We start from the raw sequence: 25,242 nt of genomic DNA, 5'->3' as shown, positions 1-25,242 counted from the left end.
TTTCATAGAGTGCATGTCGAAATATGATTAGTATAAAAAACAATACAAACTTGTAATTTAGTTCAATATTTAGGAACGTACCAAATCCAAGTAGAAGGGGATTAAAAACGAAAATGAGCATTTAATTGTATAAATGAGGGAGCACCGAGTACCTTATACATTTGAATGGTGGCATTCAGGTCTCTTTTCCAATACCCTTTCTCTTCCTCACCAAGTACGCTTTGTAGCTTGGGCGCTGTTATGTGCTTTGTGGTAAACGTTTTCATCTTGGGACATTCTCTCAGAATTAATTTTTCCAACAATGGCACCGAAAACTCACAATTCCAGTTGCTACAGAAACTTGTGAGGTTGCTTAGTCGTTCAAGTTGTATAGTAATCAAGTTGGCAAAGACAATTTTAATCCCCTCGTCATTTTCCTGCTCATCCTTGGTAACTATTTCATTTAATTGATCACAATACTCTACCTTCAAGGTGGTCAGTTGAACCAAGCTCTTTGCTGTTGAGCATGTCATTAGAGTTTTCAATTCACCACAATGATATACTTGCAAGTATGTCAAGTGAGTGAAGGACACCGAGGAATGTGCCAATCTCCTCAATCTGTGGCAGAATTGCAATTTCAGGCGGTGCAGTGATCTCTGAAGAGCAGGATCTCTTTCAAATCCAATATCCTCCATCTCTCGTGCCCACAAAGTTAATTCCTTAAGAAGTAATACGGTTCCCAATCTTTGCTTCGGTGCGGTGTTTCCACTTGGCACGAACTCTCTAATGTTAGAATTAAAAATCAATTCAAAGATTTGTAGATTAGGAATGGTGTGGAGGAAACAGTATAGAGTTTGGTCATGATGGCTCTGCCATGTGTGCAAGTAAAGTTGTTTCAAAGAGGTAAAGCGGTACTTGCGTGTGTTGCTCATTAACCACTCTAATCCTTTAGAGTCAATAGTCAGATGCTCCAAGTTGGACATTACCTATATACATCAATTTATAAAACTCGTTATCAAATAAACTCCAATTACACCTATAGAAGAAAAACTATATCGATTGTTTAGATCGATTAATACACATATTGCAAGTGGCTTGTTTAGATCGATTGCAATCAAGAGTGCTGCCACCTATAATGCTGCTTTGGAACTTCTTATATATATATATATAATCCAGGACGTGAAGAATAAAAAAAATATTTTGAGTTTTTTATGTTTTCTTTGTTTGTGTTAGATTTTGAAAAAAATTTAGGATTTTATCTATTTTATATCTTTAACTGGTAACTATCAAAATCAAACATAGAAAATTCAAAAGATTAGAATAAAATGTGGAATAAAATAAATAAATTTTTTTAGTAAATTTTTTTATCATTTTTGTATTTTGTTTTTAGTTATTTTATTCAATTTTATCAATTAATACAATATTCAATTTTTCAATTTGAATATAAGATTTTTGAATATAACATTCATTATATTATATATATTTATATATGTATCTAAATATTCAGATTGACCTTCTTATATATAGACTTATATATATCGAATTTCAATTCTATTACATCATTATATCTAATGTACATAGTAGCTCCAATTTATTCTTTATTTCATCCATTTTTTGTATTGGTTGCTCTCCTAGGGTTTCCTCATCTGGGATCCTAGGAAAGAAGATCAAGTTGGCCCTTACGAACAGCTTTATATATATATATATATATATATATATATATATATATATATATATATATATATATATATATATATGTTAAAGAAAGAAAGCTCAACACAACAAGTGGATTGTAAATGATATCTTAGTTGATGTGGGGCTGCCTCCTCATATTATTAATCTCATTATGTCTTGTATCTCTACGACTAAGATGAGAGTGCTCTGAATGGTGAAGAGCTGCAGGAGTTCACACAGTCTCGGAGAATCAGGCAAGGGGACCTGATTTCATCATATATTTTTGTTCTATGCATTGAAAGACTCCCTCAACTTATCATCAATGTTGCAATAGATCACGGCTATTGGAAGCCTATCCGGCTAAATAAGGATGGACCTCCTATCTCTCATCTATGCTTTGCTGATGACTTGATTCTCTTTGCGGAGGCAAACATAGATCAAGTGACTATCATCAATAAAAGTCTTGAAGCCTTTTGTATTAGCTCCGGACAGAAAGTCAGCCTTGATAAGACACGAATTTTTTTCTCAAAGAATGTAGCAAATAATATGAGAACTGAGCTCAGTGAAACCCTCCAGTTTACTAGAATGGACAATCTCGGTAAATACTTAGGAGTTCCTTTGCTTTACTCCAAAGTGTCCAAACACACTTTCGACGACATTATCAATAAGCTAAATTTGAAACTCAACTCGTGGAAAGCTTCTTCTCTCTCTTTGGCAAGAAGATCTACTTTGGTGAAATCTGTTCTTTCTTCTATTCCTTTATATACGATGCAAACTGCCTTACTTCCTTCTGCTACTTGTAATGCTATTGATCGTAAATGCAAGAATTTTTTTTGGAGAGACACCAAACAAACTAGAAAAACCCACTTATTGAGTTGGGATAAAGTGGGGAGCTCGAAGAAGTCAGGAGGCTTTAGAATTCGTCATGCTAGTAAGATGAATCAGGCTCTCATGATGAAAAATGGGTGGAGACTCATAGGAAAAAAGGATACATTATGGACTAAAGTGCTTATGGCTAAGTATAAGGTGGACAACAATGTTATTCCTACTGTCGAACGCAGAAGAAATAGCTCAAACCTCTGGAAAGGAATCTACAACTCATGGTCAGAAATTCAGAAGCACCATATTTGGAGGATTGGAGATGGATCCAAGATTCAGTTTTGGAATCATCATTGGATCCCCAATTTGGGAGCTCTCGAGCCTCAGGCTCTGCAGGTAAATGCAACTATTAACTGTGACAGCACTTTGATGGACTTTTTAACTGTTTCAGGATTTTGGGATGTTAATAAGCTCAGGGAGTGTCTACCTGATGAAGTAGTGCAATGAATTGTTGCCATGTCCCCTCCTTTACCATGGAAACAGACAAACCATGTAACCTGGAATCTCTCCATGGATGGAACCTTTCAACTAAAGCAAGTGTACCAAGCTCTTATAGATAGCACAACCCAACCGGATAGAATCTTCAGTTACATTTGGCATTGGCGTGGCTCAGAGCGTATTCGGTACTTCTTATGGTTGTGTGCTCATAATTTCATTCTTACTAGCACTGAGAGAAAGCAGCGTCACCTCACTAACTGTGCCTGTTGCCGGAGATGTGTGATTGAGGATAAGACTATCACCCATGTCCTTAGAGATTGTGCCTATGTTAAAAAGTGTTTGGTTCTCCTTTCTCCCTATGGACTGGCGTTAGGGCTGGCAATAGGTAGGGTAGGGTAGGGTTTGGACCCTACCCGCGGGTTAAAAATTTTATTAAAACTCTACCCTACCCTATCCGCGGGTTGAGAATCTCTCAACCCTAACCCTACCCGCACTCTAAAATTCTAAACCCTACCCTATCCGCAGAAATATCAAATTTTTTCAAAGTAAATATAAAATTCAATCATTTCGAATTTTATACATATTAATAACATAAAAAAATAAAAAACTAATGCTCTAAATTACTAAATTAACTAACTAATTTTAGTGGTTGTTCACTTATTGTAAGTTATTACATAAAAGAGGTTGTGGGTTCAACTCTCACTTCCTTCACTATATACCTAATTTTTATAAAATATTTGTTATATATGAGGTGCAGGTAGGGTAGGGTAGGGTACACCCTAAACCCGTACCCTACCCTACCCGCAGGCATACCCGAACCGTACCCGACCCTACCCGCAGCGGGTCGGGTAGCCTACCCTACCCGAACGAGTTGGACCGAGTTGGGTACCTGCGGGTAGAGTATGAATTGCCAGCCCTAACTGGCGTAACAACTTCTTTAATCTGAATGCACAAAAGTGAATGATGTTTAATCTTTCCTAGAATAGCAATTGGTGGACCTTTTTTGGTATAGCCATTTCATCTCTTTGGTTTTACCGAAATAAGGTGGTCTTTGAGGGTGTTCGAACTCCGTCGAGCGCTATGGTAGATCAAATCAAAGCAAGAGTTGAGGAGTTGAACCGCTTCACTAATTTTGATCCCCATCAGTATACTCTGAGCACTCCTCCTATTCGGTATATCTGTTGGAAGCCCCACAAGAGAATACCATTAAAATTAATGTTGACGGCTTCTTTTTGAGCTACTCTAATAATACTGCCTGCGGAGGTATTTTTGAAAATCATTTGGGAGGCTTCTTTAAGGCTTTTTCATGCCACCTTGGTAGTTGTACTATTATGCATGCTAAGCTTTGGGACATTAGCTATGGCCTTCAATTAGCAGTTGCAAAGAAGTACGTGAATATCATCGTAGAATTTGATTCCTTGGCAACTCTAAAGCTCATCAAAAATGGGTGTCTTGATAGTCATCCGTGTGCACCTTTAATAGAAGATATTAGAATTTTTTTTCCGTCACATTCCCACCATTGCCTAGAGCCACGCTCCTCGAGAAGAAAATATTGTTATTGATCATCTTGTTAAAAAGGGACAAAATCTTTCCCTTGGCTTACATACTTTTGCTGCTACCTCATCGGATATAAGTCATTTGTTAGTTTTTGATTGTTCTGGCTCTCTGATTTTGAGAGGCTTTAGTTAGTTTTCTTGTTCTTATTTTTGGCCTTTCGACTCCTATTCCATCCAAAAAAAAAAAGTTTAGATCGATTGCATAATTGAGGCTATTGAGATCTAAAAAGCTGATTTTTTCTAAAAGCATATAAATATTTATATTCTAATTTGGTAAGAAAAAAATTATTTCTATGCATAAGAAAAATAAGTATGATTTTATTTTGAAATGATGGATATATTTCTGTTAGAAATAAATTAGAATATAAGTGATAATTGATTTTGATGGATACATAATCTTTGTGTGTTTGAATACACATATGAATTTAAATTTTATAAAATTAGACTTTTGTCCCCTTAAAATTTTATTCAATAGTGTGATTCTTTTATTTATTCATTTACAATTTTACATTAAAAAAAAGGTAAAAGTAAGGAGTATAGCATGGATGTAGTTAATAAAATAACGGAACTAAAGAAATTATTAGAGCACCAGGACCATTGAAAAATTATATTGTTAGAAATTTTTAATAATATAAATGCATATATAAATTTACTATTTCATAAAATTATTTGAGTTTTATATTGAAAACAAGTGTCATTAGCAAATATCTTTTTATATTTATCAATATTAATTCTTGTTTTTTTTTTTTACAGGAATATTAATTCTTATTAGGCAATGTACTTATAGTAATAATTTCTCCTTCAATTTATGCTTGATGCCTATGAGGTCATGACCATGATGTGGTAGATATAGACTATAGAATACAATAATGTTATAGGTTTTGCTGGTAAGCACTTTTACCTTTTCAGGCGATAAGAATGCTGTTTCTTGTTCATTGGCACTTTCTGTTTTGAATATTTCCAGATTTGGACACCCAGTCATTCTCAGTTGCTTCAACTTTGGACACTCTACAATATGTCTCCCTTTGTACAAACATCGGATGCTTGGTAAGTTACTAAATGACATGGAGACTACTTCAGGGAACTCCAATGCTTCACTGCTTGTTTCTGATCCTCCATCGTACGCAATGATTTCCTCCAAATTACGACATGAGTATATCCAAAAGCTTTCTAGTTTTCCAAGATCCTTGGCAATAGAAGCTGGCAACACATTGCTCAAAGTGTTACATGAAGAAATCTCTATACTCCGCACATTTGTGAAGTTAACCACTCCTTTTGGATCTTCACTCCATACTTGCTTTAGATAAGGGAGAGAACCCAAATCAATAACCTCCAATAATGCAGATTTATTTGTGTCACTTTGTTGCGAAGGAAGTCTACTTTTGAAAATGAATTCCACCCACTCACACAAATAAACCTTCAAGCTTTTCAAACTCAAACATTTCATGTGACTAGGAAAAATCTTGTCAATCTTATTGCATTGGCTAATATCAACAGAAATGATACTAGAAAATGAATCTGCCCTTACTTCATCTTCACGTGGCCATATTTCTTTTAACATCTCCATTCGACTCAATTGGATTTCCTCCAATTTAGGAAAGATACAATCCTGTTTTGATGCAGAATAAGACAATTATATAATATACATAAAACATAAAAAAAATCTATTACAAATTTTATAATTCTACGCACCTTCGAATACTCATTGTTATTTTCTTCGCTGATGAATAACTTCTCCATTAGTGAACACTCACTTATGGAGATGCTTTTTAGCTTATTGAGACTGCGAGCCATAGACAATGAGCATAAATATGTCAAGTTACAGTCTATCAACGTTAATTTTATCAAGTTCTGAAACCAATCATTTGAAATTCGATCGCTCCATATGCTGTGGATCTTGATTGAGAACAACTTCAAGCTCTCTAAGTTTGGAATTTCTACCTGCAAGAAAACATACACAAAAATCATGTTATTCACTTTGGAAGCACTAATATAAAAATGTTAAATACAGGTTATTTTAAACTTGAGGAGCATACATTTTCATCAAAAAGAGAAAAGGAAGTTGTGGAACTCTGCTCATCCTCTGCTGGGACAATTCCTATGTCGTCAGTGATTCTTGCTTGCTTTTCCATAGATTCCGGTTCCAAAGGCATGTCTGCATTGTTGTAAAAACTGACAAATGATGGTAACTTCTGTAACGTCAAAGAGCATAACTTATGAAGCACAACCTTCTTGGATCCTTCTTCTTTACTAATAACTGCTTGTAGAGAATCACATTCAGAGACATCAATTGTTTCTAGACTAGTAAGAAATTCAACAATGTAAAAGAAGAATATGCTCTTCAATTGGGGGCACATCTTCACTTTGATTATCTTTAGTCTAGAGAATGAGGAACTTGTAATAGGACTGCAACATATCTTCTTTATGTTCTTTAGGTTGAACAGGCTGAGGAACTCTAAACTGGGAAAAGCATCATGAGGTTGTGACAACTCCATTGAATTCACAATGTATTCAATGTCATTGTTATTTACGATGGAAAAGTGTTTCAGATCTGGAAATCCATCCAGATTCAGCTCATAAAATACATTTTGAACCCCGTGTAGCTCTCCCAATAGGAAATTCACCACTCCTTTGAGTAGCAATTTGACTCCTTTCAGGGAGTGAATATCCATGCCAGGTTCTAGCTGCAGTGCCAAAGATCTTGAAGCTTCATACTTTTTGGGCATCTTGAAATCTGCGATCGAAATTGTCTCAAAGTCTCCGATCACAATCTTGTAATCATTCAACTCGTGAAAGAACAAGTCTGCTGGCAAAAGTTCAGCACTAGGAATGTAGACATCTAAAGTATTCAACTGATGCAGATGTTTCAACTCAGAAAGAGCTGAAATTTGACTGTGATTTATCTGTCCTTTCACCTCCATTTTAGTCAAGCTATTTTCTATATACAATTCTTCCAAATTAGGGAAGCTTGATAAAGATAAAGACTTAGTGGAGCTGCTTATAAAACAATCGCTAATGTCTAGCAACTGTAACTTTCTTAGGCCCTCCAACACTGTTGGCCAGTCTTTAATTCTAGATCCTGAAAGGCTAAGAATCCTCAACTTTCTCAAATGATTTAAAACGGACAAGTCACGAAGAGTGCATTTCTCCAAGCAAAGCATTCTGAGGTTTGGTAAGCATTTGATTGAAGACGGCAGACTCTGCAAATCTATTCCGGATAATACTAAAACTCTGAGTTCTTCCATTTCTTCAAAAAATGTATCAGGTATTTTCAAAGTTGAATCATCACAGTCAATATAAAAGAATGTAAGCCGAGGACAGTTAACACGTTCTGGGAGCCCATCCACAATATGGCACTTGTGTAGATAAATTGCAGAGTACCTCTCAAGTTGTTCCTTGTGAGGCCAGACATCCAGTGTTTTGTTTCTCAGGGTAAATACATTTTGATTCTTGCACGCTATAGATAGAGCAGCATCTCGAACTATATCGTGCATATTGAAATTATCGTTGGAAGTACTACTATCCAACAAGCCTGAATTTTTTAGCATCTGGATTGACTGGGATATGCTCTGACGGGCGCCCCTCAGTGTATGGACATCATTAAGTATGCCCAAACCATAACAGTACTTCACCAAGTCAACAATTAATGACTGATGATACATTTGAGCACACACTAGGAAAATGGACTTGAGCTCCTCGCTTTCTAGATGATCATAACCCATCTTCACAGAATTCTCCATGTACCTGTGCACCTCATTTGATCCTTGTTGGTTTTTTAGTCTTTCTAGTTCGCCTTCCCACTCTAGCTTGTTCTTCTTCATTAACCACCTTCCGACTATAATAACTGCCATTGGTAACCCAGCACAATAATCATGAAGGGTTTCTGGGTTGAACTTGGGAATTTCATTTGACATTTCAACCACCTTCTTGAACAATGTCAAAGTATCCTTTTCATCTAACTTGGGGACAGAGGAAATTAATTTTTCTTTAACATTCATCTTACCGAGCAACAGTTCTTTATATCTTGAGGTGACCAAAATTTTGCATCCCCGCTTGCTGGTGCCAGAACTGCCAGGAGAATTTTCACTTGCCGTTTGCTCTTCCTCTTCCTTTTTGCTGCTAGTCACGTGGCTTGAAACGACATCGTCATCATCAAATGGAATCCCAATCTTATTCAAGTCCAGTTCATCCCAAAGGTCATCTAAGATCACAAAGGTATTCTCCTGTTTCAGCCTCTTCCTCAGAAGTGTTGCTCTCCCATTCTCACCTATATTTCCAAAGGTTAATCTTAAACCGTCAGCGATATCTTGCTGAACCTTTAGAAGGTCTGGATCTTTCTTCACGATTGCCATGACCACCGTATCAAACAATTTGCTGTCGCCAGCCTGCTTTGCAATTCGTTTGACGAGAGAGGTCTTGCCCACACCACTAGGCCCATGCAGTCCAACCATTCTCACCGTGGAATCTTTTAGTTGCTCCAGGATTTTCTCAATTATACCCTTCCTTGATTCGAATTCAAGATAGTCACCATCAAGTGGATTGATATCCGCAAACGTTACAGCTGGTGGAAGTGAAATATTTGCAAGAATGTTGGGTGCTTCCTGATTTAGCTCTTTGATTGCCGGTGCCAATATCTTCTTTGCTTTCCTGCCAAGTTGACGCCTGTGCCACAAGAAAGGCAGAGCCCCGCTAGAGCACCCCCCGCTAAAGCAACTTGTCTTGGATTCAAGCATTTTGTCATCGTGAAACTCCTTACTTTCTTCCAGCTTTGTTGCCACCTTGTCGAGCCAATCTCGAGCAGTAGGTGTCATTTGGTTTACATTGTCTTTAGCAGCTTTAACTTTCTCATCTACCGTTTTCTTATTACTTTTAAGAGTCGTAATGAGTTCTTTTAACTCTTGTTCATGATCTTTGTAATTGATTATATAATCAAGTTGTCGAATGCTCGCTTCCAGTGCCAAGTCAATAACTTTATCTAACGGTTTAAACGGAAGGCTCTCCATCTTCGAGACCTATTATATCAAGAATATGTATGCATCCTGGAAAACAATATATATGGAAACAAACCAATATGAAGAACGAATCACAAAAGTTAAAAGAGGAGTGCTAAGGGACCAGCAATTTTTGTGTTTTGTAACCCTCAATTGGCCATTAATAGTATTTTTAATGGTGTAAGATTATATCCAATGGTGATAGATCACTCACTTTTCTTTTGATGGTTAAGTGCTGGCCACAAAACACAAAAATTACTGGCTCCTAGACTTTTCCAAATTGAAAAATACAGAAAATAATATTTGCACAAGTATATATTTACTCTGGGCTTTCCCCTTTTCCTTTTTGAAAAAAAGACAAACTATTACACACAAATTTATATTTTGTTTTTAAAGAGAAAAGCACAAAAGATCGATGCATATAAAAGAATCGTGCAAATATTATCAAAAAGAGAAACTCTTGGGACAACCATTTTTAACGGGTGAATACCCGACTCGATACTGATAATTTTTTTAAAAAAATTACAAGATTTTAAATGAAAAGAAAATATTTTTAGTCTTTGATATTTAATTTTATGAGACTATTTTACTCTTTTGTCAATGATTTTTTTTAAAATATACTTATGTGACATATTTTATTAATATATTCTTCATTTAAATTTTTAAATAAAAATAATTTAAAATTTACTAATATTTTAACAAAAAAGAATATATTACTTCTAGTTAGTTCTTAATAGATGGATCAACAATTTAACATACTTATTCCATTAATATATAGAGAAAAAATTGACAGATAGACTAATCAGTCCCATAAAAATAAAGATCAGTGACCGAAAAAAAAATTGTTGAAGATCACGTTGTCTTTTGAAGTCATTTGCAATGGCCGTTTAGGATTTTTTCTCATTTTAATATTTTTGGCTAACATTTGATCACAACAAATATTAAATTATTTTTAACAAATAAATTTTATTAATTTATATATATAAAATTCTAGTAAATATAAGTGCAAATTATATACTTTTTATGTGTAAACATCTGTAAATATAAATGTAAATTATTATTGGTTAAAAATAATAATATTTACTGATCATGTAGTATTATTGCTCTATCAAAATTAAATATTACATGCCACTAATTTAAATTTAGAACCACGTTAAAATCTTATTTCTAAAATACTTTTTAATTATATATCTAATATATAATTAATTTTTATCATATTTTAAAATCTTTAAAAAAATTATTTGTGTTTCTTTTTTTTGATAAAATAAGGTATTATCTCTCTGGACAGTATTAAAAATTTAAAATGAGTCAAAAACATATTTGGACACATTGCGTGCACAACTTTTTATGAACTACTAGAGTGAGTTTTGCGCCATGTGTGAAAAAAATAAATCAATTATATTATAAAGTGTATTTTAATATTATTTAGAGATAGATTGAATAATATGTAAACTAATAAATCTAAAATAATTTATATTAAAAATATTTTTTAAAATATTTATTTAATAATTTTTATATAATTTTATATAATTATTCAACAAAAATGTAACACAAATTGAATTATAGTTGATTGTTTCAAGAATTTGAATTCATTTATTTTCAAAATAAATATAAATATTTTATATGAAAGTTGTACGAATTTATATTTTTATTAGTTGTTTTCGTTGTTTACAAATAATTAAAAAAGAAGTAAAAGAATAAATTTGAATGAAATTATCAAAAAATATAATTTATTATGAATTAATTTTATAATCATCATATATATATATATATATATATATATATATATATATATATATATATATATATATATATATTAAAAATACTGAATATTATTGGATAACGATTTGATATGATGGTTTGACGGCGTGAATACTATTTTAATTTCTTTTAAATGCCAATTTATTTTGATATTTTTATTCAACATATGTGTTTGCTAACATACACAGAAGTGTACCAATGTCATTAAGTTTATGTACAACTCATGATCGAACTATAAGAAGATTCTTGCTAAAAACCAGAGAGTAATAGTTAAGAAGTGAACGGTAAAAACTCAACGTATTTAAATTTTAGCTAATTTATATCCTTTATTTTTTTTAATTATGTATTTATGATTAACTAGTGCTAAATATTTTTTTTTGTGCAGGAAAAATTTATATGGGAGAAGACTCATGATGCTATGATCAGGAAGATCTTTGACCATCGGATGGCTAGGCAGCTTCAGCAGATGCTTAGATCGTACGTGAGAAGTGTGACCACCTCACTTAGTGGCTCTGCTCGGACATTAAGAAGACACTCTACATCTATCGGGAGACTGATAAGGGGTTCAGGCATTGCCGAGCCACAAATAGAGCTAACAGGGCATCGACCAGATTATCAAAGTATACCGGCGGGTTAGCAACTTTCATGGAGACAAAGGTCAAGCTGGTATGTAACTTATTTTATTTTGTTATTAAGTTGTTTTGTCTTTGACATATAATGTCATTATTACTTGATTTAACATGTTGTTTCAATATGTGTAATGTAAGTCGTTGGATCGTGATGCGACAATGGCAGAAATTTTCAAGTATACTTACACCTTGAAGGAGTATAAGGAGAGATTTGCTGATTAGTGGTCTACGAATTCCTATGTGAAATGTGATTTAAAGTTTAACATGTATTTGTTTTCAATTAATTGTCGTCTTAGTCATAACACGTGTTACACAAAAGTTCTACACAGAGAAATTGAAAGTTGCAACCCATCAATTTCAGCATACTGGAGAGGACGATAAAAACTCTGCTAATTCAGTCGTCAATCCTGATATAGTTTAGCGTGAGACCGCCTCTGAACCGTACAAAAATTGCATTTGCAGGCTGGGATCGTTCTTCGTTAACAATTTTCGCAACTCCATATTGAGGGCTTCATCTGCTTCTGCCACCAGCCTTGTCGATCTCGAGAAAAACGTCGATTTGAAGGAGTAGGTGCAGAATCTCACCCATAGCCTTCACTAACAAGCTCAATAGCTGCAGCAGTTTGAGGAGAAGTATAACGAGATCCTCATATGCGTGTCAGACACAGATTTTCTCAAGCTGAATCTTAGGCAGGAGTTGGAGCAGATTCAGCGGATGCAGCAACAGATAGCAGTGTACCACGAGCAGATGCGCGCTGGTGGCAGCGGCACTGCTGGAAGGACACCGACATCACTGCCTAGACCATCGCCTCAGCAGGACCAGCGGAATGACAGTGATGACAACTATCAGGACCCAAAGTGATTAGGGTCTTGTTCTGCTCTATTTAATTTTATCTTATTTATTTGACTTTTTATTTTGTACGTACACTTAATATTTACTAAAATCCTTATTCAATTTTCATTATTTAAAATTTGTCTACTAATTGTGTTAAAAAAAATTCAAAAAATAAAAAAATAAAATTTACCATCAAATTTACCGGGAGAAAAATTCGACGATAAGTTAGCGAAAACAATATAATGTAGTGTCAAAATCACCGGCGGAAAGCCAAATATTTTTTTTATCAAAGAATCCACTGGTAACTACCGTGGTCATTAATTATTTTTCTTGTAGTACTAGTAAATCTGACGGTATTCAATATTTTCTTATTATACTAGTAAATCTGACGGTATTCAATATTTTTCTTGTAGGAATATATCTAAAATAAGTACAACAACTTTTAAATAATTTTATAAATTTTAAAATAATTTCAAATTTAATATTAAACAAGTTTTTAATCTTTTTGTTTTAATTTATTTTCAACGATGTTAGTTGAAGTTCTCAACATTTCTTTTTTCAGAAAATAAAAGATGAAACAAAGAATAAAATAATATAAAGGTAACAAAGGTGTTTTATACTGCTCACTAAAAAATTTTTAAAACCGTATAAATTATGTTGATGGGTTCAATTTCCGTAACCGATAATCTAAAATTAAAAGAAAATGAAGTCCGCTAGAAACAACAAAACTATATATAGATGTGATATAAATATGCAATGGACCTTACCTTAGTCCTTAAGTCAGGTAAAATCATCGACAACTAACTGTAGTTCTACATTTTTCTTCTCCAGATGCGTCACCTGTTCATATGTTCTTGAATTTTTCTGCACTGCAAAAACGCATTCATATATGAAATGGGTTAAACAATATTTTTGTTAAAGTAACAATGGCCAAACGTCTTGACAAGGGTAAAAATCAAAGAAACAAACCGTCTAAAGTTCGATTAGGATGATTGACCCTAGCTACATTGAGAAACTGCCACGAGAAGATATGAATGAGCTTAGCTGCAAAAGAAGTTTGTACCCTAAACAAGAGATTGCAAAAGAGGGTGAAAAATGTTGAAGCAGCTACTCTGCGAAACACACCGCTATCCCGTTGGCATTGTCTTTTCCAATAATATTGTAGCTGACACAAAATCAGATTTTATATTTTAGGCATATGTCATGAAGCAAATATTAAGATATGTTTTAGTTAACAATGGTACTGGTTATGCTCTCTGCTCTCAAATAATAAATATTTATTTTAAAATTTTATTAGTCTATCAAATGGTGATTTTAAAATGTTAGACAATATTAACAAATTCAAATTCTTTCATTAATAACTTTATCATACAAAAATATAGAATAAGGGCAATCTGTCTATGTAGTTTAGGTCAAGTATACTCTGCTAGAGTTTACTAAAATAGAGCTCTCTTTATGCCGTCACTAGATATGTTTGATGAATAAATAAATTAATATTTTGCAACAAACCAGAGAGATAATAGGGATTTAACTCCTTTTAAGTATACTTATAAAAGAAGAGGAGAAAAAGTAGCAAACTGAATTTTAAATTTTGAAACTCCATACCTTTAGGACAGTAGTTATAGGAGTAGATATTATAAATAGGAAGGCTGGAAAAGCTAGTAGGCAGGAAATAAGTGGAGTGAAAATCTAGTAGGAGAGAATTGACCTCTCGAAAGTCAATTATTCTTGTTTTTCTTTCATTTAAATCTATAATAGTTATTCTGTCAGTGGGGTAATTATCACATCGATAATTCCTTCCTCTGTTCAATTACTCTGTTCTTTCCTTCTACCCTTAAATTCTACATTCAATTCTGCCCTAACAGTAAGGATACTAGAGCAACCATAACAATTGGTATCAGAAGTTCGATCTGGGCTTCTTCCTGTGAATGGTTTCCACACGCAGCGGAGGTGCGATGGAGGATCGGGTTGAGAGTCTGGAGAAACAGTTGAATGAGTTTCGATCTGAACAAAATAGAATAATGAAAACGATGACGAAAAGGATGGATGAATTGGTGATGCGAATTCCACAACTGGATTCGAACAGTGGGAACTCACGCATCAACGATCCGGGTGGAGGACGTCAGCGAGATCCAACTCCAAACAGGGGTGATCTCAATCGCAGAGTGGACATTCCTTCCTTTGATGGCTTGGATGCGAGTGGGTGGTTGGTTCGAATGGATCGTTATTTTCGCATATCGAGGATTCAGGTGGAAGAGAAACTCGAGTACGCGGTGCTTGCACTTCATGGGGAAGCTCTAACGTGGTTTGAATGGTGGGAGTCTCAATCCACCTTCCCTTCATGGATTCGTTTTAAACATGATTTGCTCAAACGATTTGAGCCAGGTGCAGATGCGAATCCTCTTGCGCCATTATTGCAAGTGAGACAACATGGGTCGGTTATGGAGTATCGGAGGGACTTTGAGATAGCGGCTAGGGCACATAGACATTTGGAAGGAGATACTTTGTTGTGCATGTTCCATGAAGGACTCAAACCGTCGATCAAAGCGGAGATGCGAGTTGCCGAGTTTGAAAACCTCCAGGCGCTGATGGATAGGGCCATGATGTTAGAGTCGAGGAATGAAGCGTGGCGTGAAGAAGGAACGCACCCAGGAGGAAGACGAAATGAAAATACTAACCGTCTGGGCTGGAGCGGGGCCAGGTCCAATAATTGGGCTCAGCCCACTTCACAATCCCCTTCAGTAACTAAACAGCCCACACCCATCCCACATAGTAAAACAGAATCCAATACTTCCTCGGCTCCTTCCACCACTAACATAACAAAGCCTTCATCACGATGGATTTCACATGAGGAATGGAGTGAGAGACAGCGCAAAGGTCTCTGTTTCCGATGCGGGGACAAGTGGAATCCTGGCCACGCATGCAAGTTCAGACATCAATAACTCATTCTCTTGGGGGAGGAGGAGGAACAACCCGAGGATTGTTGCGAAGATTCGACCTCGGAGGAACCTGTAGTAACCATTAACAGTCTTTCTCTTCGTCTCTCTTCTCTAAGTTATTGGGGACTTACATCATACCAAACTTTGAAGGTACGAGCTACTATAAACGGTGTTGAGGTGGTCGTATTAGTTGACCCAGGGGCTGAGGCGAATTTTATTTCATCTTCTCTCGTCTCTATACTGGGTTTGCCATTGGTACCCCTGCCTCCTTTTCTGAATTGAGGTTGGAAATGGAGCAATCGAGCAAGGGTTAGGGGGCTGTGAAAAAGTGGAAATATTGGTACAAGGACTTTCTATTGTGGCGGATTTCTTGGTGATGGAATTGGGACGTTCTGAAGTAGTTTTGGGTGCAGGGTGGATTGCTAGTTTGGGCAAATTTGAAGGGGATTATAATGCCTTATCCTTGAGCTGGATGTTGAATGGGAAGAAGGTGACCTTGCAAGGTGATCCCTCTTTAGGGAGAAGTCGAGCTAGTGCAAAAGTGACTTTAAATGCCCTGAGAAATAATGAAGAGGGCTTTCTCGTAACCCCTGTGTTCATTGCCGATTCTACAGAAGTCCAACTATCTGTTTCGTCAGCCACTTTGGCAATTTTGCAGCAATTTGAGGATGTCTTTCAGTCCCCATCTAGTCTTCCTCCAAAAAGAACTCACGACCATGCTATCGTATTAAAAGACAGTGCAGAGATTCCAAACAATAGACCTTACAGATATCCACATTATCAGAAGGCAGAAATGGAAAAAATAATTGATGAAATGCTGCAGATTGGGATTATTCGGCCCAGCACAAGCCCCTTCTCGAGCCCAGTAATTCTGGTAAAGAAAAAGGATGGTGGGTGGCGGTTTTGCGTCGACTATAGGGCCCTCAATAAGATCACGGTGCCAGACAAATTTCCTATTCCTATTATAGAGGAGCTATTGGATGAGCTCGATGGTGCAACAGTGTTTTCCAAATTGGATCTCAAATCCGGATATCATCAAATTCGAATGAAGGAGGAGGATATTCATAAGACAGCTTTTCGCACCCACGACGGCCATTACGAATTCCTTGTAATGCCTTTTGGCCTCACAAACGCTCCATCCACTTTTCAAGCTCTCATGAACACTGTACTTCGTCCGTTTCTCAGAAAATTTGCTCTAGTTTTCTTCGATGACATCCTTATTTATAGCAAGGATCTCATTAGCCACAGAGGTCATTTGCAGAATATTTTTGAGGTACTAAGACAGCACAGTTTATTGGTAAATAAAAAGAAGTGCTGTTTTGAAGCAACGAGTATTGAGTACCTTGGCCACGTTATCTCTGCCGAAGGGGTGGCGGCTGATCCTAAGAAACTCAGAGATATGCTTGACTGGCCTCCATCAAAGGATATTCGCAGCTTGAGGGGTTTCTTGGGCTTAACCGGATATTATCGGCGTTTTGTAAAGGGTATGGTGCTATTGCTGCTCCTCTCACCCAACTTCTCAAAAAGGACTCTTTTAATTGGGGTAAGGATGCTGAATCTGCTTTTCAAATGCTCAAAATAGCTATGGTCTCAGTTCCGGTTTTAGCCGTTCCTTGCTTTTCTAAACCCTTCCAGCTGGAAACCGATGCCTCTGGAAAGGGTGTGGGTGCTGTCTTGATGCAGGAGGGTCGGCCAATTGCTTTTATGAGCCAAAAACTCTCGGAAACAGCCCAGTGGAAATCTGTCTACAAAAGAGAGTTGATGGCAATTGTCCTAGCTGTTCAAAAGTGGAAACACTACCTCATGGGACAGCAATTCACGGTTTTTACTGATCAACAGTCCTTGAAGTTTTTATTAGATCAGCGAGTTGCAGATGAAGGCCAGCAGAAATGGTTATCCAAGTTACTGGGATACAATTTTGACATTACATATAAGGCAGGGACAGAGAACAGGGTGGCTGATGCCCTTTCTAGGAAATTTCATTTCTCCTCCCTGTCTTTTTCCATGGCAGCAGAGTGGGATGATATGGAGGCTGAAGTATTGGCTGATGAGAAATTAAATGGGATTATGCAGAAGTTATTGGTGGTGGAAGAAACTACACCCGGTTTTGCATTAATGAATGGAAAACTCAAATATAAAGGGAGGCTAGTGCTTGCAAAAACCTCTAAATGGATTCCAAAAATTCTGATGGAATTTCATAGCTCCAAGCTGGGTGGCCATTCGGGCTTCTTTAGAACTTACAAGAGGATTTCTGCTATCCTTTACTGGGAAGGTATGAAGGCAGCAGTGATGAACTTTATTAAAAGCTGTGAAATTTGTCAGCAGAACAAGCACTCTACCTTGCAACATGCTGGTCTCCTACAACCGCTGCCGATTCCTTCCAATGTATGGGCTGACATCTCAATGGATTTCATAGGAGGATTACCCAAAGCCAAAGGGATGGATACGATATTTGTGGTGGTGGATCGCATGACTAAATATGCTCATTTCTTCCCACTTTCACATCCCTTTACGGCGAAGGATGTTGCTGTTTTGTTCATTAAGGAAGTGGTACGCCTCCATGGTTTTCCATCTTCAATTGTCTCCGATCGAGACAAAATATTCATGAGTGCTTTCTGGACTGAAGTTTTTAAACAGGCCGGTACTACTTTAAAGATGTCCTCGGCCTATCACCCACAGACTGACGGCCAAACTGAGGCGCTGAATAAATGCTTAGAAACCTACCTGCGATGCTTAACTGGTGCTAAATCTAAACAATGGCCAGCTTGGCTTTCTTGGGCAGAGTTTTGGTATAATACCTCATACCATGGCTCTATTCGGATGACACCTTTTCAAGCGTTATATGGCAGGGAACTTCCAGCTTTATTACGAGGAGGGATGGAATCTTCAGTGGAGGAAGTAAGGGTCTTATTGGAGGAACGAAATCAGATGCTGGATGAAATTCAATTTCAGCTTAATAGGGCTCAGAACAGAATGAGACAAAGTGCAGATAAGAAAAGACGTGATGTGTCTTTTGCAGTAGGGGACTTTGTGTATCTCAAAATTCAACCATATCGGATGAAGTCCTTGGCGACCAGATCAAATCAGAAGTTGGGTGCAAGGTTTTATGGTCCTTTTGAGGTGCTAGAAAGGATTGGGGCAGTGGCCTACAGGCTGAAATTGCCTGACACCGCAAGAATACACCCTGTTTTTCATATTTCCCAGTTGAAAAAAAGTGTTGGACCCTCCTTACATCCTCAACCATTACCCGAAGCACTCACGGAAGAAGGGGAATTGCTGGTCGAACCTGAACACGCCGTTGACAGCCGCTACAACAATCAGGGAGATCTTGAGGTCCTTATCAAATGGAAAGAACTGCCAGATTTCGAGAACACTTGGGAGTCAGCAGCAACATTACAAACAACATTTCCCTCTTTCCACCTTGAGGACAAGGTGGCTCTTCATGGGGGGGGGTATTGCAACAAACCAGAGAGATAATAGGGATTTAACTCCTTTTAAGTATACTTATAAAAGGAGAGGAGAAAAAGTAGCAAACTGAATTTTAAATTTTGAAACTCCACATCTTTAGGACAGTAGTTATAGGAGTAGATATTATAAATAGGAAGGCTGGAAAAGCTAGTAGGCAGGAAATAAGTGGAGTGAAAATCTAGTAGGAGAGAATTGACCTCTTGAAAGTCAATTATTCTTGTTTTTCTTTCATTTAAATCTATAATAGTTATTTTGGCAGTGGGATAATTATCACATCGATAATTCCTTCCTCTGTTCAGTTACTCTGTTCTTTCTTTCTACCCTTATCTTCTACATTCAATTCTACCCTAACAGTAAGGATACTAGAGCAACCATAACATATTTATCAAAAGATTAATAAACTAATATTAAGTAAATATAGTGACATGATCAATGACTTAATAAATAAATTAATAAAGTGATCCCTTATATTGTATGGACACATAATATTTAAAGTATTCATTAGGTGGTTGATTCATATCAAAATGTAAAGATAAAAATAATAGTAGATACAACAAGAACCATGTGATTTATGGTGCATAGATCATTGGAAACTTCAAACTAGTTGGATCAAAAAATAATACAAACTTTTTTTGTTAACTAAAATTATTTTTGAGATTCTAATTGCACACAAGAATGTCTTTGGAATCGACAAATGATGGAGAATTCAGATTCCACAGCTATTTATACACACTTGTTCTCTATTAAATCGAATTAGCCAGCTTCCATTTATATATGTTATTTAAACTTTAGTAAATCTACCTAGTCTAATTCGATTTATGCATGTAAGTCTCCAACAAAGTAAATCGAATTAGACTACTTCGATTTACTTGAGAAAATCTCAACCATGCATAAATCTATTCCACCTAATTCGATTTACCTAATGCATGCATAAATCGAATTTGCCTGATTCGATTTATACCTATCTCAACATCACCTACTAAATCTAATCATCCTAATTCGAATTACTACCGAAAATTATAATTCGAATTGTCCTAATTCGATTTACATAGAAATAGATTTTGGGTGATATAGGTAATATTTTGATGCAATTAGTTTATGTGGGTAACTTTGCCCTCATATTGGGGATGAAGACATGAAGTGGAGGTATCCTACTCTAACCTAAGTCTAAGGAGTGAAGCAATATTGACGAAGAAGATATGTGAGGAAGGTGGTATCTTATTTGAGGAAACAGATGAAGAACACATCTTACAGAAGCTGATGGGGAGGAGAAAGCCTTTTGAAAAAACAGAATCTGTTTAAAAAGGGGAATCAGAAGAGCAATATAAGGAGAGGACCAAAAGCAATTGCTAAATCCCAAAGGGTCCTCAGATCAAGTGTGAAAATCTTTTTTCCAAATGAGAATTGCTTTATGGAATGTAAAGAGTTTTGGGATGGGAGGGTAGAGATGGTTAAGAGTTTATGCAAAAATAATAAAGTAAAATTTGTGGGTCAGATAGCAACAATAAAGAAGTCGATTGATAGGATACTAGTGATAGGACTTTGGGTTGGTAGTGATATCAATTGAGTGGTGGTTGAATAAGAGAATTGCTTAGGAGGTATTTTGTGTATATGGCGCAATGGATTCATGGATAGGTAGTGAAGGGATCTTAATGATTGGTAGTGATGGATAAGTTAACAGAGATGAACTTTGAGTGTGTCATTTGTGTAATGTATGATAAATATAATAAGGACGAAAAATTCAGTTTTTTGGGCAAACTTTCTGAGGTTAAACCAAAGGTTGGCCTTTTCTTTCTCTTCAATGGCAACTTTAAACCAAATCTGGAATGTGGAGAGAAATGGTAGCAGAGCTTTAATTTAAAGAATGGGTTAACCTGATGGACTTGGTTGACATGAAATTAGTAAGAAGAAGGTTTACTTGGTATGAGGAAATCTTACAGAAAAATTGGTAGGTGTTCATTGAAGGTAAGTGGTAGGATACTTGGAATGATCTAAATAAGAAAAGTCAGTCAAAAGCATTGTCTAATCATTGCCCTTTGCTAGTTACTTGGAAGGGGCGCATTGGGGGGTCCAAATCCGTTTAGAATATTGGATGTTTAGCTATCACACAAAACTTTATCAATATGGTCAGAAATGGGAAAAACTTGAGGGTCTAAATATCATAGATAAGCTAAAAAGTCTGAAGAAACCACTGAGGGTATGGAATAAGAAAATTTTGGGCATTAAAAAAAATTGAAGTAGAGATCCATAACGAATAAGATAGGAGTTGGGCGCTAAAAGCTATTGCCAAGATAGAAACAAGTGGAAACAATTGTCGAGGTCAAAATTTAGTATGCAAATAGATAGAAGTATGAAATTTTTCCTTGCAATCACGAACATTATGAAAAAAAAGAAGGTCACGGAGGAAGTAAAGGTAAATGAGACATGCAATAAGGGCTAAGAAGGATGATGGAATTGTAAGGGATTTTTATAGAAGATTATTCTTTGAGGAAGACAATGTGCATCTTGCGTTTGATAAATCTCTTGTTGCTTCTTTAGAGAGATCTGATGAGGAATGGGTAGGAAGAATGCTGAAATGGGAAGAAATTAAGAAAGACAACTTCAATTTCAAATGTATTAGAAAGATATGGGATATATCATTGGGAGAAATTTTAGTGAAGTCATTTATAGTTTCTTTGCTACTGGTGAACTTCTTAAACAGGTTAAATTGACATCAGCTCAAAATCCTGTAGAATTGGCAATTATTGGCATGAATTGTAGAGATGAAGATATTGAAAAGGCATGTAATATTCTGGGATGCAATAAGCCAATAAAGTTAAATTGCCTATCTGTTACCTAGACATACCCTTGCGTTCAAATCCTAGAAGGCTGGAGATATTGAAACCAGTGATTAAGAGGGTAGAAAAAAGATCGAAAGTACTTATCAAAAGTGGGAAAACTGATAATGATTTAGTTAGTATTGAATAATCTCCCCATGCTCAAAATCCCAAAAACTCATACATAGATGAAATGGATTAAACAAAATTTCTGTTAAAAAACTTTAAAAAGCTATGCATTATTACTTTCGAACTCTCTATTTATTTGCGTGAAACAGTTGAAGGATATACAAAGAAGCCTACTAGATGTTCGCGTATATAAATGTCCTTCATTTTCCTTCTTTTCAATTATTGATGTTTTCTAATGTTGACATTTTGTTAGTATAAATTTGTAAAAATATTGTTTGTATATTAAAATTAATTATTATATATTTATATATAATTTATTTTTTTAATATATATTTTATATTAATAATTAATTTTAAATTTTTATGATTAATTTTAATGTAATTATAAAAATAATTGATATATTTGACAAGGAAACACTAGTATTCTTTTCCTTGAATATTGTAGCTGACGCATCAAAGTCATTTTTTATAATTTTGGTCATGCATATGTCAAAAAGCAAATAGTAAACTATGTGGCCGGCTGCTAAACAATACCGTAACTTTTACCAACTTCAAAAAAATAATAAACAAATTTACTAGTTGAGCAAAAACAATTAATAAATAAATGAATTTGAGACCGTATCTATTTTTGTCCTGTTCAACGGATACTGGGTTTTATATTTTTGCTTTCATACATAGGATAGCTGACCCAGGCCGAATTAATTTCAAAGAGTTAAATGTTGATCAGATTAGGTTGCTTCATTTTTCAGAACGATTAGTTACATTTATTTTTTACAATTTATATGTAAAATAGGGATATTTAAATCTAAATTGATTCAAATTAAATTATTCATTTAATTAAATTTAAATTAAAAACGGATTAAAACCACGTTAATTTGGATTTGATTGAATTCTACAAACCGCATAGATTGGATCAAATTTTGGATCTATTTCTTAAAATCGATCCATGCGAAATTCAATCCAATTCAATTTAAACCACACAATGTGATATCATATTATTATTTTATTATTATATTTACAATTTTATTTATAATATATTTAATTTGTTATACATTTTTGTATTATTTGTGTATTTTAGTATTTAATAAATATTTTATATTCAAAATTTATTTATTTATTTATTTTAACTAACCTATAATTTTATTTCTATTATTATGTTATTGTTGGTTTTTTAATATATTATTATTTTTTTTTTACCAAAGATAGGAGACTCGAACCCGCAACTTCTTAATTGAGTATGGGGAGACTATGTCATTTGAACTATAACTCATTGGCGGTTTTTTAATATATTATTAAGACTTGTTATATCATTATTAGTTATTTAAAATTTAATATTAAAATTTATTAAATATATTATTTTTTTTTAATTTATAAAACTGTAAATCAAATTCAATTCAAACTGTTTAAAATTGGATTAGATTTTTTAAAAAAAAAAAGAAAGAAAATTCAATCCAAACTGCATTCCAAGTAACTTAGTATTCGAATCAGATAAATTTTTTACTCAAACCAATCCAAATCGTACTGCGAAAACCAGTAAAGCAAAAATGAATAGTTTTGATGCAAGGGAAAATAGGTTAAGGCGTAATCAATGCTTTAGGAATCCGAGGCCATTCAATAATACACCACCAGAGACTCAAATTTGAAATGAAGGCTTCGCAACATGTCCCAAAAATGAAAAAACCTTAGAACATATCAATATCCAAACAACCTAAAAAATTAAACAAAATAACTCAAACTCCTTTTTAATTCAAAATTCCAAAGCACAAAGAACAAAAAACATGAAAAGTTGAAAACAAGTCCGAGAATTTTCAAAGAAACAAAAAGGGAAAATTGAACAAGAGAAACAAGACAAACCAGAGCCATCGACAAAGTAAACAGTGGTATCAACCCTAGACATAGTTTTGAGACTCAAATAAGTTATATTAAACATATACATTTACATTGACGGAAAAAATTATGCAATATATACATATAATTATTGAGTCTATTATAAAAATAAAATATAAACCTCAATATTTTCAAATCCATTTTAAGATTTCCTATTTTTTAAGAGGTATTTTAAAATATTTTTATAATTATGAAATGATGTCCAAGTTATTTAATATTTTCTATATAAATAATATTATATAACCCCATATTTGACATGTAAATTTGAAATCAAACAAAGTTTTAACATTTTTGTTTCAATTCTCAACCATTTTAATTAGTTGAACCAACGAAACAAGGAACATTTTGTTTTATCAGAATAAAAAAATAAATAAAAGATGAAATAAAAGAGAGAAGAAAACACAAAGCTTGGTACCCAAGCAAAAGTGTTTATATATGCTGCTCATTCAAGACTAAAGAATTTTAAAAAATTAAGACCATCCTAAATATTTAATTTTAAATTACAAATAATGAAATCTTTTATATTTTTTTAATATCATAAAATTTATATGCCATAAATATGCAACCAACTGCAATTCTACAATAAAAATGGATCTTACCTTAGTCCTTAGACGATATCATGATGAGCAACCAACTGCACTTTTACAGTTTTTTTGTCCAAATGCGTGACCTGTTCATATGTTCTTGAATTTCTCCATTCGAAACTCTTGTTCTGCAAAAACTCATACATAGATGAAGGATATACAAAGAAGCGTGCTAGATGTCGTGTATATAAATGTCCTTGATTTTCCTTCTTTTCAATTATCGATATTTTTTAATCTTAACATTTTGTTCGTATATATTTGATAGTATATATGTATAATATGTCTTTGATTTTTCTTCTTTTCAATTATTGATGTTTTCTAATCTTGACATTTTGTTAGTAAATATATATAATTTATTTTTTTAATATATATTTATATTAATAATTAATTTTAGTATCAAAATAATTGATATATTTGACAAGGAAACACTACTTTGCCCGGGGCATCTGTTCCTTGAATATTGTAGCTGACCGCTGACGCATCAAAGTCATTTTTTATAATTTTGGTCATGCATATGTCAAAAAGCAAATAGTAAACTATGTGGCCGGCCACTAAACAATACCGTAACTTTTACCAACTTCCAAATAAATAATAAACAAATTTACTAGTTGAGCAAAAATAATTAATAAATAAATGAAGTGGAGGCCTTATTTTTGTCCTATTCCTCGGATAGTGGGT

At 34.6% G+C, this 25,242-nt stretch overlaps 1 protein-coding gene across 10 annotated transcripts in view; it reads right to left on the bottom strand.

The window, feature by feature from the left end:
- Positions 1 to 24,884, bottom strand: part of LOC112754378 (uncharacterized) — a 34,360-nt gene extending 9,476 nt beyond the window's left edge. For 3 of the 10 annotated variants that reach the window (XM_025802017.3, XM_072221562.1, XM_072221531.1), the window contains exons 1-8: positions 24,580 to 24,802; positions 13,868 to 13,907; positions 13,712 to 13,757; positions 13,510 to 13,611; positions 6,563 to 9,565; positions 6,219 to 6,467; positions 5,428 to 6,135; positions 153 to 965 (exon numbers count right to left, since the gene is read on the bottom strand). In XM_025802017.3, the coding sequence (XP_025657802.1) occupies positions 153 to 965; positions 5,428 to 6,135; positions 6,219 to 6,467; positions 6,563 to 9,529 (4,737 nt within the window). In that variant the 5' untranslated portion in view covers positions 9,530 to 9,565; positions 13,510 to 13,611; positions 13,712 to 13,757; positions 13,868 to 13,907; positions 24,580 to 24,802. Of the gene's footprint in view, positions 1 to 152; positions 966 to 5,427; positions 6,136 to 6,218; positions 6,468 to 6,562; positions 9,566 to 13,509; positions 13,612 to 13,711; positions 13,908 to 24,579 lie in introns of all 10 variants that reach the window. The other 7 variants (XM_072221560.1, XM_072221532.1, XM_072221530.1 and 4 more) reach the window with 5 other exon arrangements.
- Between the last annotated feature and the right edge of the window lie 358 nt (positions 24,885 to 25,242).

This window comes from Arachis hypogaea, chromosome 2 (genome assembly GCF_003086295.3).
Source record: "Arachis hypogaea cultivar Tifrunner chromosome 2, arahy.Tifrunner.gnm2.J5K5, whole genome shotgun sequence".
Taxonomy (NCBI): domain Eukaryota; kingdom Viridiplantae; phylum Streptophyta; class Magnoliopsida; order Fabales; family Fabaceae; genus Arachis; species Arachis hypogaea.
The sequence above is the reverse complement of the archived record's forward strand: the minus strand, read 5'-3'. Positions and strand labels throughout refer to the sequence as shown.